The following is a 17,137-nucleotide window of genomic DNA, read 5'->3' as shown; positions in this document are numbered from 1 at the left end:
ACTGCACTCTAGTCTGGGCGACAGAGTGAGACTCCAACTCAAAAATAAATAAAATAAAATAAAAATAAAAAAATAAAACACATCAACTGTGGATCCTGCTGGACGGATCCTGCATAAGAGAAGGAAAGACCATTTCCAGCCAGAAATGTGGCATTAGATCAGTTTCACAAAAAATAATAATAAACCTGGATTGGTTCCAAATCTAAAACAAAACGTGTATTCATGAAAAACAGGGGTGCTGGAAGAATTTTTTTTTAAAACCAACCAGCAGATGCATATGAATAATCTGTAGACATTTGGTTTTTCTATAAAAGCGTTTAGAGGGTAGTGGCATGTGACCACCACATCTTCTTACTTGCACTGTGTAGTGTGTGTGTGTGTGTGTGTGTGTGTGTGTGTGTGTGTGTGTGTGTCTACAACAATAAATACAAGTCCAAAACGCCGTCCTGTGCTCCATAGGAATTGCACTGCAGCACACATCCCACAGTTTCACTGCTGTCTTCAAATGCCCGAGTTTTAACCATGAAGAAAAACAAAGGAAAAATGCTAAGGTTTATACCGTCTATCCCAAAAGCTCAAGGGACAGCATATGAGGAACATAAAAAGTCATAAAAACAAAGCTGAGTCCAAACATCTCCCAACTGTTTAGAATTTCATCCCACAGTGTGACCACTCAATTTTAAACATCTGAAATGACTCCATGAGCAAAGTTTACTTTTTCCAAACATGGCTTAAAAGCTCTTTCCTGCCTGTCCCAAAGCCCTCCTCATTCACAATACCGAATAGTCCTCTCTTCCTCTGGCTTTTTAAGCAGTTTCCTTTCATCCACAACCTCTCAGCAGCATCCCTTCTTTCAAGATAGAATTGCCCATCTAGGAGCCTGTGTTAGTCCACCTCGGGTTGCTGTAAGGAAATCCCTGAGGCTGGGTAATTTCCAAGGAAAAGCATTATATTTAGCTCCCAGTTGTGCACAGCGCCGGCATCTGCTTCTGGTGAGGCCTCAGGAAGCTTCCAGTCATGGCGGAAGGTGGAGAGAGAGCAGGCGCATCCCACAGCAGAGTGGGAGGAAGGCGGGGTGGGGGAGGGGTGTTGCCAGATTCTTTTATACAACCAGTTCTTGAGTGATTAATAGAGCTAGAACTCACAACCGCGAGCACAGCATCACAACATCCACGAGGGGTCCACCCCTGTGACCCAAACACCTCACGCCACGTCCCATGCCAATACCGGAGATCAAAGTCAATGTGAGGTTTAGACAGTACTCACACCCAAGCCACATAAGAGCCATCTTCCTGAAGTGGACTCTGGATCCAGCCCCTGGGACACACTTGCAGAGTGGATGCTGTCACACCTGCCTTGTGGAACCACAAGGTTCAGACAGAACACCATGGGGATAGTGCCCGGCTCAGAGTTGACCGGCAGTCACGGTCATTTTTCTCACACAGCTGCTTTATCGCCTATTTTTTTATTTGTACCCAGTTTCCTAGAAAACCTTCCAAAGCTCTTAGTGCATAAAATTCTTTGTCATCAAACTTAAGAGCTCAAAGTAAATTTGAATGTAACTTCCACTTTTGCAGAAAGAAGCCTGAGACCAGGAGGAGATGGTGAAGCCACAGTCAGTCTCAAAGTTTCCTCGCACATGGCCCTCGGGAGACTGGCTCGTATGCTTTCCAGGGTTCAGAAACCTCATTCGCTGGAGTAATTGTGACCTCGGTCATCTCCATGTGTGACAGGGACACGGCAGGCACTAGCTGGAGAAGCCAGGCTGAGAAATGCCCCAGACCATCACAGCAGGTGTAAGGTGTGCTCTCCCGTGGCAGAGGCAACCCCCTAGTATCATCTAAGGGGGTGTTACCTAATACTGTCTTGAGGGACAGCATTTCCTTCTGAAGATCTGTTGGTGGGCCATGAATATGCCAGGATGGAGCAATGGTCCTCTCCTGGGAAGAGGTCCTACAGCACTGTGACCTGAAGCAAGACAGCCCTAGGGTGATAAGCAACTAGCTTCGACAAGGCCGGTGTGTCCACCAGCTACCTCCGAGTAGCTGTGTGCATCAATAGAGATGCATCTTGGCAAAATCACACCGAGTATGAAATGGCGCCTCCAAAGTGTAACTAAAACCAAGCAATGACTCACAGGAGCGCCTGCAGATAGGAGAGGCCAGGTGTGTCTAAACATCCATAGTTTGTGAATTTTGCTAGTATCTGCATCCACCTCTATGTCATGCAAGATGCCATCAACACAAGTGTCAGAATAGCACGGGCCTTGAGTGGTGCCATCTTGGAGTCAGGCCGGGATGAGGTCCCACAGTGGGCAAGCTGTGGCCAGTGCTCCAGTTTCTAGTTGGGAGATGAAGTCACAGAGACCTGGTATATTATCAACATAAACATGCAGGCATAGATGTTGAATAACCCTCCACATTAAAGCAAAAATAGAGCAGCCAGCAGCAAAGCCAGGACCCTGTAAGCATTCGCTATGAAGTTAAGTGGCCGGGAATCCCTGTGGACTGTGTAGGGTGCGTCTGGTGGCCCGGGATGGCTAGGAACGCACAATAACCCCCATGGTCCTCCTAGGTGAGCCCAGCAGCTAGAATGGACTGAGCACTGACTTAAAGAAGCTCCCTGGCTAAAGACAGAACAAGCTGAGCTTTGGGGAGGATAATACTGCAGCGGCTTAAAGCCACATGTATACTTAAACCCACAAGCTCACCAGGAGACCTCCAGGTACTTGTTACTTATCCTGATGGACTTTCCTTCATGGAGAGCAACCTGGATAACAAAAAGGCAGACGGGGCAGCATCTCTTGACGAGTTTCCCGGAATAAAGAGAAAAGAAACGACAGTGCCAGATCACCACTTGTCAGCAGCCTAGCGGGGTTAGAGACCACTGCTGCTATGAGTGGCATGGAAGAGACAGGGGCTGGCGTGCCCCACAGAGTGCTTAGCGCCTTCCCGCCTAGGCATGGCCTGAGTCTGGCCAAGCTGCTGGGTCCACCTGCCAATTCACAGGATGTACCAGGAATGAGGATCAAGATGAACAGCACCACAGATATGCAATCACCACAAATTTCCACTGTGGAAGACTCCTCGGGTCTTTGGGCCCAGGATGCCCAGCTGAAAAATGGTAGGGAGAAGACCAGGAGGAGGGGCCTAAGTACTGAACAAGACTCACAAGATACCAAATGAAGGCCCAGACAAGACTACACCAGTGTTCAAGGGACCCATTTGGGTGATGAGACGGCCGGGAAAGGAAGTCAGGAGAGTCCTGAGAGGGCCAGGTGACCTTGGAAGGAAAGCCCTGGTGCTCGGGTGGGCAGAGGGGGGTTTCTGGGGTGTTTGCCTTGCACTAAGTCAGCTAGGCCTCTGCATGACTCTTGCTCAGCGTTTTTATTTTACAACGGAAAGTTCAAAGGAACTAAAGAGTGAGAAGTCAAGGACACCTGACCGGCACACGCAGACCCAATACAGCGGCGTCTGACACGCACAGCCCCCAAGGGAGCCTTGGGACGTAGTGAAGCATGTTGTCGAGGGAGGATAGCTGCTGTGCAGTTCCACTCCTGGGAGGGCCCCAGAGCCACCACCCACAGGCACAGGAAGTGGATCGGTGGGGCCAGGACTGCCAGGGCACGGGGAGCCGCCGCTTAGTGGGTGCAGTCTTGGGCTGGGAAGACGAGGAGGCTCTGGGGGTGGCGGGGGGCTCCATGGTGATGTAAGTGTGTTGATGCCACCGAAGTGAGCACACTAAAATGATGAGAATAACACTGGTATGTTGCATGTGTCTTACCACAATTTTAAAAAACAGACAAAGCATTCAAAGCACCCAGAGTCTGCGTAATTGGGGCCCAACAGAGGGGAAAGGGGAAAAAATGAGAGCTAACAGTTGTGCCTAGGGTGCAGTTAAGAATGATCTTGAACCCCAAACAGACACCAAATGGGAGGGGCAATGCCCACCCCTCCCAAGACGAGGAGTGGGGCTAAGGAATCAGGGACCAGAGCAAGGTCATGCCCTGCTGACAGTCCTGTCCTGGTGGGAACAGGAGGCCGGTGGGAGGGGTGGGGAAGTGATCTGTGCCCTAGCCTCCTCCTGTTAGCATGCAGCGCCCACTGTGCACTCTGCCCACGGATCCCATAATGTGGTGAGGGCCAGATCAGCACTCCAAAAGCCCAAGGACAGTGGCAGGTGTGATAGAGCATAATGTGAGCATGGAAGTGTTATCTGAATCTGGACCCATGATGTGGCAAGGGGCAGTCCTGGCAGACAGCAGGCAGATGAAAGTCCCCTGATGGAATGGAAGCGCACAGCCCGCAGAAAGCCCCCACACCCTATGCCATGTCCCCCAGGATACTGCCCTGGGCTTGTGGAGTTCCTGTGTGCACATGCTGAGCTAAGCCTGGGAAGCCAGGTTCTGGTCTGCTTCATACCCACGTGGGCGACTGCCCAAGCTGCCCCGTGTTTCCACTAGGGGGCTCTGAAGCTGGGCAAGGGCATCTTTGCTCCTGTAATACACCCAAGCTACTCTTGTGTCGGTTCACCCCAAGAGGCAGTCCATCTCAGTCCACGGGTTATTAACACTGGGAAGACAGCTTCTGTCTACCCCAGCTTGACGAGTCTAAGTTTTCAACCAACCCCAGTTCCTTCCCTACAGACAGTTCTACAGCAGGGCTTCTGGAACATTCCCTCTGCTTGGCTCAGACCTCTGCCTTCCTCCTCTGGCAGGAGTGTGGCCTCTCTTCCTTACCCACATCTACCTTCTGCTCAGTGCTGCTGGCTTAGATGACGGATAAACACGTGCGTGGCGCCTGGCACCGAGACCAGATGACACCTCGTGCATTTTTTATGATAGTCTAAGCACAGAGGCAGTCGGGCATTGTGGTAGGGGTGACTGGGACCGCCATCCCTTCACCGAAGCCCCACACGGCACTCAAGTGCCCCCACATAGTACTCACACCCTCACACACACAGCAGTACTAAGTTACAGTATCACGACGGAACCAACAAAGGTGCAGAGGACAAGTGTCTATCTTCTTGTCTTTAAAAAAGCAGCCGGAAGAATGTGTTTGTTATTATTTGTGATACTAGTATCACATGCCTCCTGGTGCCTTATAATTATATTAATTAATTGAGTCTACAGTTCTACAATTTAAATTAACTGCTCATGAAACAAGAATACTTTAGGAATATTTACCATGAAGGACACATACTCCCAGAGGCATTATGCAAAATGGATCACTTTTCCAAGCAATTAACATGATAACAGCCCCCACTGTGTAAACCGAGCACTGTGCAGGACACTCACTGTAGGGAATGCCTCTTCTGAAAGAACAGATGTGTCCTTTTCTGGAACAGGATGTGCTTTGGTGACATCGAATGAGGGACAAATCCTTCCTGTTAATCTACTCCAAGATAGGAAATAACTGGTTGGCAGAAGAAGAAGAAAATGGAATATAAAGAATCAGTTTGAAGTAAACCAATGGGAACCTAAAGACAATTTTTTTCTTAATTCCTTGTAACTCCTCAAAAAAAAAAAATCCAAGTCTTTTCTGTCCATAAGTCTGTAGATGTCACACCTGGTCTTATGACAATTTTCAACTTTTCACAATTCGTTCCTCTTTGTGAAACTAGATCTTGATCCTAAATAACCTCCTGTGAACCCAGACTTTCCCAGTTGAAAAGGATAAGTCTTCAGCAGGCCTGAAGAAGTTCAGTTCTGTGTACGAGGTCATGCTCTCAGCCTGCAGGCCAGGTTCTCTGATTTCTATTGTGTTTTGTCCACCACAACACAGATTGGAAAGGCCTAGGTCATGGAATGAGCTAGAATGTGTGTGTCATTGGTGAATTAAATCGGGACAGGTGTGCACCGGGAATGACCCTGCCACACCTGGGTCATTCCAGACCCAGCCCTGAGTCTATGGGTAAACAAAGAGACAAAAGCCCTGCCCTGGTGAGGCTTACAGGCTAGTGATATGGACACACCAACAAATAAGCCGGTAGACAGGTACATTAAGGACCATAAGGACCCTGAAGAAAGACACAGATGCAGGGAAGCTGCAAAAAGGTGTTGCCTGATCAGAGCTTTTGGAGGAAGTGACATTTACACTGAAAACCTCAGGTGAGTGCAGGTGAGTGAGCCAGGTGACACAAGTGGAAGGTGCACGCTGCACAGAGGGAAGGGCACGTGCAGAGGCCAAGGCAGGGACGGAGCCTAGGAACAAGAATGGAGAGGGAGACAGACGTCAGAGTCAAGGAGGTGAGGCCTTTTCCTTAGTTTCGCTTAGATGCCCTGGAGAGTTTCGAGCTGGGGTGATCTGCTCACACTGCCTGCTGCTGAATGGACTGACAGGTCGATCAGGAGGCCATGGGCAGCCCCAAGAGATGTGTGTGGGTGGGGCCACAGTGGGAATGGGAATAGGGCAAGTTGGATAGGCCTAAAAAGATGGTTCCTGCAGAATAAACAGGGCCTGGGAAAGGACTACAAGAGGCCATAGTGAGTGGGACCTCCAAGCTCCTGGCATTAGAAACCAGGTAGACAGAGCGAACATGTGTTGAGATGGGGAAAAGAGAAGAAGAGGTGATCTTGAGAGAACATCCAGAATTCAGTTGTGCACGTTCTCTATTTGAGAAACGTCTGAGCCGCGCCCAAACGTACAATGTGGGGCGCTGAAACCCAGGACAGTGTCCAGAGCTGCTAGTCTGCCTTAAGCCACACGACGGCAACTCCTTGAACAGCTGGGGACTCTCCTCCAGAGGCAGACACAAGACCCAGGTGGGAATGCACGCTGGCACAGTCTGTGCCAGCCAAGGCTGCTTGTCACCATGCCAACAGTCCTGATCGTGGTGGATCAAGACCAGGTGAACCTGAGTTAGGTGTGCTGAATCCATCTGTCTTATCAAACACCACTAAAGAAACATGCTTTATATTGACTGCATATGTTTAAATAAGCGCCATCTGACCCCAGGCTCTGTTGGCTGTATATGGAAATTCAAGTCAGTAACTGTCAAACTCAGTGATAAGGGAGAATGTGGAAGGCCAAAGCCAGGTCAGCAAGAATTTGATGCAATGCCAGAAATCTGCTTTGATCATCTGTGAGTGATTACCAAGTGAGTACATACAAATTAAGTGAAAAAATGTAAATAACCCCTAGGACAGTCACCAAGTACTAGGGCAGCGGACAGATTCTCCATCTGAGGTTGATTTTATTTGTCGGTTGAATCCAGAACTATTAAACACTGAATTAGAGACAAATGGAAATGAGATGGTGTGTGACACATCCAACACATGCTCTAACTCTTTTCTGACTGTTGGAAACAGGAGCATCACATGGGAGCCAAGAGCTACAAGGTCACAAACCTGCTCACTCGCCTTTTCAGCAGATTTAATGATACGAAGCCCTTTAACAAACAGGCCTATTAGATTTTAAAACAACAGCTTGAATTCTACTGCTTTTTTAAGAAATATAATCCAAAATGTCCCAATCAAATTTTATTTTACTTTGATGGTAAGATGTGAAAACACTCAAATCTCTGAATTTGAAGATTCGGTGGAATTTTGATAGGAACCAAAAAGGACTGCCAAGAGGATGAATAAAGTAACAAAGAACAGCAAAACACCCCGGCAACAACTGATGATGACGAAGATGAAGAAGATGACGGTGATGACGATGATGGGGAGCCTTTGCCATGTGCTGGGCCAGGCCTCAGGCTCAGGGTGCATCTCTCACTGGAAAACTCCTGAAGGACGCCAGCTGCCCCCAGACTGTGGAAAGTGCAGAAGGGCAGTTACCAACCACAGACACCCAATGTGTTCACTTATACAAGGAGAGTATCAGTAAGATGGTCCAAGGTCACCCTTTTTAACTCAAAGTCCTCGTGATGAGGATTTCACCAGCCTCCTTTTGCTTGACTTGATCACACTGGTGCTTAAGGCAACACACACCGCATACAGTAACAAGAGAGAAGTTTGTGAATGGTGGGCATGATGTCAGCAAGATGGCTGCCCGGAGATGCCTGGCACTTGAAAGGACCAAGGCAATGAATAAACAGCCAAGACTTGACTGGAGTGTCCAGGAGAACACATCTAAGCATACTGGGGAGTGGAGGATGCACCTGCCATGGCTGGAAGCCCAGAAGGGCAGCATGGCAGCATATGCTCTCTGCAGCCATCTCTCTTGCCTGGATCAGCTCTGCCTGGGGTAAGGAGGAACTTCCTAATGAGAGTAGGTAAACAGAAGACCCACCAGTGCCCACTTTTGCCACACACAGCTACAGTCCTCACAACGGGAAGATTGCACAGTTCTTAGCTAGCATGAAGAGGCTTCCAGGAACTAACACAACGGCACTGACCCAGAGTAGGCATACAAGGTGTGCTCCCCACCCCCACCCACACCTGTGAGCCCACCTGCTGCCGCGCAGTACCATCTTGAGACCAGAGCCACCTCTAGAGAGCACCCTGCTCTGGAGTCAGTAGCTACTGCACCTCTCCAGTCCTGGGGCTCCATCTTCACTATGCCAAGCCCACATGGGTGGGTGAACACCACAACCCCAGCTGCATGGAGGCTGGGCCTAGGATTGGCTGTTATGCTGGTCCTGCGTAGCAGGGAAATCAACATGAAACATTTTTTCAGGATTGACCATACGTTAGGATGCAAAGCAAGACTCAAAAAACAATTTTTAAAATTGAAATCATATCAAGTATCTAATCTGACCACAATGAAATAAAACTAGACATCAAAAACAGGAGGAGCATTCAAAGCTATGCAAATAAATGGAAATTAAACAACATCCTCCTGAAGGATGAAGCAAGAAATTTAGAATGAAATTTTAAAATTCCTTGAAACAAATGAAAATGTATGTACAATATGCCAAAACCTTTTTAAATACAGCAAGAGCAGTATTAAGAGGTAAATTTATAGCAATAAATGTCTACATCCAAAAATTAGAAATATTTCAAATAAATAACCTAACAATGTACCTCAAGGAACTATAAATATAAGAACAAGCAAAAATCAAAATCAGTAGAAGAAAATAATAAAGTTTAGAGGGAAATAAAATTGAAACTAAAAACAATCAAAGGAAAAAAAAAGCTGCCTGGTTTGAAAAGATAAACAAAATTAACAGATGGTTAGCTATGTTAAGAAAAAAAAGAGAAAAGATCCAAATAAATAAAAGCAGAGGCAAAAAAAAAAAAAAAGGAGATATCAAAACAGATATCACCAAAATACAAAGGATCATTAGAGCCTACTATGAACAACTATATGCCAATAAATTTGAAAACCTAGAAGAAACAAATAAAAGAAACACACAATCTACCAAGATTAAGCTAAGACAAAACTGACCAGGTGGTGAACACTCCTGCCGCAGGTGACTGTGCACGAGGCTTCACCAGGCTATTGCCATGGGTGTCTAAAAAAAAACTAGCTGAGTGTGGTGCTGCACTCCTACAGTCCCAGCTACTCAGGAAACTAAAATGGAAGGATTAACTGAGCCCAGAAGGCTGAGACTGCAGTGAGCTATGATCATGCCACTGCACTGCAGACTGGCAACAGAGACTCCGACTTAAAAGAAAAAGAAAAACCTAAAGATTCTACCAAAACACTCTTAGAATTGGTAAATAAATTCAGTGAGGTTGTAGAATACAAAATTAATATCTGAAAATCACTAGGATGCCTATACACAAGGAAGTAGCTGCATTCCATTTATAATAGCTACAAAACAAATAAAATACCTAGGAATAATTTTAACCAAGGAAGCGAAAGACCTCTACAAGGAAAAGTATAAAACACTAATGAAATAAATTGGAAAAGACAAAAAACAAATGAAAAGACATCCCATGCTCATGAATTGGAAGAATTAATATTGTTAAAATGATGACACTACCTAAAGAAAACTATAGATTGAATGTAACTCCTATCAAAATACCAGTGACATTTTTGCCAGAAAAAAAAAATTCCTAAAATTTGTATGGAACCCCAAAAGCCCTCTAATAGCCAAAGTAATCTTGAGCAAAAAGAACAAAGCTGAAGGCACCACACTACCAGATCTCAAAATATACTACAAAGCTCTAGTAACTCAAATATCATGGTACTGGTATAGAAAAAGGCTCATGGACCAATGGAACAGAATTGAGAATCCAGAAATCAATTCACATATCTATAGTCAACTGATTTTTTATAAAAGTGCCAAGATCACTGATTAGGGAAAAACTAGTCTCTTTAATAAATGGTGCTGGGAAAACTGGATATCCATATATATATAACTATTAAATATGTATATATACAGATAGAATGGTTTTATACATACATTTTATATATATATATATATATATATATATATGATGGCGATAGTAACAAAACCATTATATATATATAGGATGGTGCTGCTACACATAGATAATAGAATGGTGATAATTACATAACCATTATATATATATATATATATATAACCATTATATATATATAATAACCATTACATATAGTTACATTTTAAATATATAATATACAGTTATATACACTATAACCATTATTTTAGCTATATTACATATCATATAGTTTCAACTAGCTAGAAGGAAGACACTGAATATTCCCAACACAAAGAAATGATCACTGTTTGAGACAATATATATGACATCACCCTGGTCTGTTCACTATACATTGTGTCAAAACATCACTATGTGCCCTATGAATATGTACATTTATACTTTGTCAATTGAAAAAGAAAAGAGGCTGGGTGCAGTGGCTCATACCTGTAATCCCAGCACTTTGGGAGGCCAAGGTGAGAGGACTGCCTGAGCCCATGGGTTCAAGACCAGCCTGGGCAAATTGGTGAGACTTCATCTCTACAATAAATCAAAACTTAGCCGGGCATAGTGGTGTATGCCAATAGTTTCAGCTACTTGGAAGGCTGAGGCGGAAGGATCATTGGAATCTAGCAGGTCGAGGCTGCGGTGGCCATGAGCATGCCACTGCACTCCAGCCTGGGTGACAGAGTGAGACTCCAATTCAAAAAAAAAAGAAAAAGAAAAAGAAAAGAACAGTCAAAAAATAAAATAAAGTGTGTGTGTCTCTTTGCCTGTGATGATGGATGTATTAATTAATTTGATTGTGGAAATCATTTCACAGTGTGCATACATGTGTATATCAGATCACACTGTACACCTTGAACGTATATAATTTTTGTCAATCATACCTAAATAAAACTGAATAAATAAATAATATTTTAAAACAAGACATTTTTGTTTTTGTTTTTTGTTTTTTGTTTATTTTTTATCTTTTTTAGTTGAGGCCTCACTCTGTCGCCCAGACTGGAATGCAGTGGCCGCTCCCAGCCACCGCAGCCTTGACCTGCTGGGGCTTCGGCGATCCTTCTGCCTCAGCCTTCCAAGTAACTGGAACTACAGGCACGCGCTACCACACCCGGCTAATTTTTTTGATTTATTGTAGAGATAAGGTCTCACCAAGTTGCCCAGGCAGGTCTCGAACCCGCGGGCTCAGGCAATCCACTCACCTCAGCCTCCCAAAGCGCGGGATTACAGGCTGAGCCACTGAGCCCGGCTAAAACAAGACATTTTTAATGTGTTTATTTCCAGAGACTCTATCAGAGTAATTTTTTAATACAGCTATAAAAATTACCTTGGCCTCTTGGTAAAAAATATAAAGCCATCAATTCATGAACTAATACCACTATTAGAGAGTTTCTAAAATTTATGATGCATAACTGCAATAAAGCTTTCTCAGATGACAGGTCCTATGAAACTGTAGATGAAACTTATAGTAACCAGTGCAACATAAAAACATTCTCAAATTGGCCATGACCAAGATTTCCATATTACATTCAAAAGCATTGATATTAGCTAAGAGTTCATCATTTCATACGCTTTCTAATTTCAGGTTGTTATTGCCATCATGGGCCAGAATGACACCCAAGCCCAAAGTGTTTTTTTTAAACTGTATTGCTGAGGACTTTCTAACACCCGTGGAAATAACCTGGTGAAGCCTCGCACACGGTCATCTGCATCAGGAGTGTTCACCACTTGGTCAGTTTTGTTTTATAGACAATCCTGCAAAACTCACCTCCCTTTCCCCAGCATCCTTTAAATTGAAGCCAGACAGCATGCCATGTGATCTGTAAATGCCACTGTCTGTATCTTTGGCTGGTGAGAACTTTTTTTTAACACAGTCTCTATGCCATTGACCATGACCACACTTTCTAACATGAATGTCGCTGGGAGTGTGGCGGAAGGTGCCTCCCCAGAACGGGCTCCTTTGGCGTGAGAGTTGCTTGCATGAGCCTGAGCAGCAGACACAGGTGGAGCTCTGACCTCCCTTTGCTTCCTGAAGGTGGGAGCTAAAATGCCTGGTGAGAGCCTCCTCCCCGCACCAGAAAGACAGACACTCTTGTCACGATAGGTGGGAGTGGAGGCTGAGAGGCCCTGGCCTTGGTGACATGGCCCGGAGTGTCCTCTGGTCTCCCCACAGAGCTGGGCTACTCGTCCCTACTCGTGGAGTCCATTTTGCCAACTCTCTGGGTCTCTGTCTTCTCGCGAGGCTCCGTGTCAGGCACACCTCACATCAAGCAAACATACACACTTTCTTCATCACAGCCAACTTCATTCTCAGGTCCAGCCCGAGGCCCTAAGAGGGTGGAGCCTAGGTCTTGCCCACACCCAGTGCACACCCAGTTTTCTTGGCTCATGTATCCGGCTCCACACAAGGACACTCAGTGAGGCTGAGCCTCCTCAGTCTCTGGCTCTGCAGTGCCTTCCTCCCTTGTTGGGTATTATTCATCTGTGAGAGAAACCAGGCAGTCTGTTTAGGAAACGTCCCGTGTTCTGGATTTGGCGTGTTGGGAAGAATGTTTTCAAGAGCACCCTCGATGGTGCTGTGACCCAGTCATTGCACCCATCACAAGGATTTCACATCTCACATCTTGACTTGGGGGGCTCTGTGTGTGCTTAGAGCATGCAGAGTGACTCCAGGACCTTCCGTCATGATATCCTATCAGCCCCAGCGGTCACTGATGAGCCAAGGGTCACTGTTGCATATGGGGTTTCAGATGGAGTTTTTCACACTTGTCATTTGTTCTAAGCTTACCAGTTGGAATCTTCTATAAAGAAAGATGTTCCCTCAAAGCCTCCGCAGTTGCCCTGAAATAGGCTTCCTATAGGAAGGACCTCATAAGTGTTTCTTTCCCTTTATCATTTCATTGATGACAATGAGCTGATGGGCTAGCACCCTACAAAGGTAACCAGTGAGGTTTTCTAAAAAATTATTAGGAACTCAAGTGTATTTTTTAAAAATAAAATCATATATTTTCATCAGCTTCGGCCATTTCTTAAGCTCCGTGTCCCTGCCCTGCATGGGGGGGGATCCCCTGCATGGATGTGGGGATAACCTCCCCTGCTGCCTGGATAGCAAGCACCCATCTTTTTCTGCCCAGACCCAGCCATCTAAGGGGCATTTCTCTCTCCAAGAACTTGAGACTCAGAGGCCGCAGTTGGGTCTGGGCTTCTCATGGCTGCTTCTAGCTCTCTTTGTGGATAAAACTAACAAGATGGAGACCTTGAGGAGAAACAAAATCACGTCTGTGTCAGGTTAGGATTACAAAGCTCATGGTGTATAGTATTATCACGGATACTATATCGTATCTCTGTGCTTGGTGCTCTGAATTTTAGAAGGGGCTTGTGTTTGCACTGATTGGTCTTTTGGGCTGGAAAATTCACCAAAGCTAAATAACTTCCTCCCACAGACCTGCAAGTCAGGGGCCATGTTCCTTGAGGAAATAGCATCGAATGCTTCTTTATTTTCATGTGCAGATAGAAATCAAGAAACAGAACAACTCCTGTCAACTAAGAAAACCTAAAATAAAGAAGTTATTTTGTATTATTCAATTTCTGAGTTACTCTCAGAGGTAGGACTTTCAAGAGAGTATTATGCGCCACCCAGCAGGACGCATCTCACGAAATACAATTTGCTGGAAACTACTCACGTCATCCACTGCATGGGTCACTTCTCCCGAGTTGGAGCTGGGGGAAAAAATGACGATTACAACTCAAGTCATGATGCAATTGTGTGCTGAATTCTTAACGTCCAAACTCTAAAACACTCATGCTTTTTCTCTGCCAACCTTCCTTATTTCTTGGCTCTCTCCCTGCATGCTGGACTCACTCATGATGCCTCACAGGGGTCCCCTGATGGCTTGTGTATCTGTGGGTCTATCCTTCTAGCCTCTTCTAAAAATCCATGTGGGCTGGCCTCATCCTGTTTATTCTTCCTGACTCCTTACTTTTTAGTTTCTTATTTTCATCTCCCCATCCTTCTCACTTCATCTCTAACACCTATGTCATTCTTTTTTCTGCATTCTACTCCCTGTCTGTGTTGTACAGGACAGTCACCTGTGTCCCGGAGTTCATATTTAAACATCTCCTGTGACACAGCCTTGGCTTAGTATGGCAGTGGTTAGAGGCCACTCCTGGCCATGGTGTAGTAAATGAGCATAAAAAAACTTAAGAGCATCAACAAAGCTTGGGGAGCTTCTTGTGAGCCTTTGAGAAGTTGAACAGCCCAGAGCCTCACTGTCCAATGGAAGCTTCTGTGATGATAGAAACATTGTGTGTCCAAATGCCCTGCCCAGTCTCACACTTGAAATGGGACTGGTACAACTGAGACACAAAATTTCTGATTTTATTTGATTTGCATTTATTTATTTATTCTGAGACAAGATTTCACACTATCATCCAGGCTGGAATGCAGTGGCACAAAAAAAGCTCATAACTGCTTCAAATTCCTGGGCTCAAGTGATCCTCCTGCCTCAGCTTCCCGAGTAGCTGGGACTACAGGTGCATGCCACCATGCCCGGCTAATTTTTCTATTTTTTGTGGAGATGGGGTCTTGCTTTGTTGCTCAGGCTGGTCTCCAACTCCTGGCCCCAGGTGATCCTCTCATCGTGATCTCCCTAAGTACTGGGATTACAGACGTGAGCCACTATGTCGGCCTCGTTCAAATTTATCAGGTACTTGTGGTAGGTGGCTCCCCCATTGGGAAGCTCAGGAGTCAATTGCTAAAGTAACTAAAACAATCTGCAAATGCCATTTGAAAAGCAAGTTCAAGCAGCCTGGTATTGGTACAAGAACAGGCATATAGACCAATGGAACAGGACAGAGATTCTAGAAGCAAAACCTCAATTTCTCAACCAACTCTTGTTCGACAAATCCTCCACCAACAACCACTGAGGAGAAAAGACCTCTCCTCAGTAAATTGTGCTGGGAAAACTGGCTGACCACATGCAGAAGATTGAAACAGGACCCCTATCTATCACCATACGCAAAAATCAACTCTAAATGAATCAAGGAGCTAAACGTAAAACCTCAAACTATAAGAATCTTAGAAAATGCAGGAGACACCCTTACAGAAATTGGAATAGGCAGCCGATTCCTGATCAAAGCCCCAGGTGCCCATGCCATAAGAGATAACATAGACAAGCAGGGCCTCATCAAACTGAAAAGCTTCTGCAAAGCAAAAGAAACCATCATTAGAGCAGGGAGACAGCCCACAGAATGGGAAAAGGTATTTGCCAACTTATATCTGACAAAGGCCTAACAGCTATGATCTACAAGGAACTCAAACATGCCGAAAGGAAAAAAACAAACAGCCTTATTGAAAAATGGGCAAAAGATATGAATAGACACTTTTCAAAAGAAGATATATGAGCAGCCAACAGATACACCAAAAAATGTTCAGCCTCACTAATCATCAAAGAAATGCAAATTAAAACCACACTGAAATACCACCTAACTCCAGTCAGAATGGCTATCATCAATAATTCAAAAAACAACAGATGCTGGAGAGGATGCAGCAAAAAGGGAACACTTCTACACTGTTGGTAGAAGTGTACACTAGTACAAGCTCTTTGCAAAACAGTGTGGCGATTCCTAAAAGATCTAAAAATCGACCTGCCATATGACCTAGCAATCCTCCTTCTGGGAATATGCCTGGAGGAACGCAAATCACTCTATGAAAAAGATACCTGCACACGCATGTTTATTGCAGCATTATTCACAGTAGCAAAAACATGGAACCAACTGTACTGCCCAGTGAGAGTGGACTGGATAAAAAAATTTTGATGAGTATATATATGATGAAATATTATGCAGCCATACAGAAGAACAAAATTATGGACTGCAAAGCAACTTGGATGGATTTAGAGTCTATAATACTCAGTGATCTATCACAGAAACAAAGAACTGAGTACCACATGTTCTTACTCATAAGTGGACCCTGAACATTTGTCATAATACTATAAAAAAGGGATTGGCAGTAGTGGGACACTGCCGGAGGGGGGTGGGCACATAATATCAATAAAGGTACCTGATCCCAAACCAGGCAAAGTGAGAACCAAAGGGAGGCCTATAAAATGACCACTTGTATACCTAATCCTGAATTGTATCCCATTTTAAAATAATAATTTAAAAAAGAAAGAAAGAAAAGCAAGTTCAAAAAGCTTACTACATTTCAGGACTACTATCTATAGGCTAAATATCCCTAATCCAAAATGTTCCAAGTCCGAATCTTTCTGAGCACCAGCACGACACTCAAAGGAAACGCACATCCGAGAATCTCAAATTTTGGATGTCCAGGCTAGGGATGCTGGGCTGGTAAGCATATGATGCAAATATTTGAAAATCTGAAAACATCTGAAATCTGAAACACTTCGGGTACCAAGTGTTTCAAATAAGGGATCCTCAACCTGTCCAGTGTCACACCGCTGGACTTGACATTTCTGTCCTTTACCAATGACAAAAGGCCATGAGTCGAGAAAGTACATCAGGTGCCATCGTCAGCAAGGTCAAAGTCTTAAGCCTTTGAGAAGAGAAAGTGTCCTTTATTTTTCACCATCTACATACTGTGTGTTTTACCCCAAGTAATCCCTAAGACATGAATAGAAATTTCTCAAAAGAAAATATATGAGCAGCCAACAAATATATATATATATATATATATATATATATATATATATATAAAATGCTCAGCCTCACTATCATTAAAGAAATGCAAATCAAAACCACACTGAGATACCACCTAACTAGGACTGAGCACGGGCTTTCTAGAGACTTCTCAAATCAGAGGCTTCTGTGCATGACACAAAT

At 44.7% G+C, this 17,137-nt stretch overlaps 1 protein-coding gene across 1 annotated transcript in view; it reads right to left on the bottom strand.

Moving 5' to 3' along the window:
* The window catches only part of LOC103261022 (kinesin-like protein KIFC1), a 49,934-nt gene that overhangs the window by 14,230 nt on the left and 18,567 nt on the right, over positions 1-17,137 (bottom strand). Inside the window, exon 7 of the mRNA XM_008058656.2 lies at positions 13,981-14,017. Within this exon, the coding sequence (XP_008056847.2) occupies positions 13,981-14,017 (37 nt within the window). The remainder of the gene's footprint in view (positions 1-13,980; positions 14,018-17,137) is intronic.

This window comes from Carlito syrichta, unplaced genomic scaffold (assembly GCF_000164805.1).
Source record: "Carlito syrichta isolate Samal-C Ts95f unplaced genomic scaffold, Tarsius_syrichta-2.0.1 Scaffold90612, whole genome shotgun sequence".
Taxonomy (NCBI): Eukaryota; Metazoa; Chordata; class Mammalia; order Primates; family Tarsiidae; genus Carlito; species Carlito syrichta.
The sequence above is the reverse complement of the archived record's forward strand: the minus strand, read 5'-3'. Positions and strand labels throughout refer to the sequence as shown.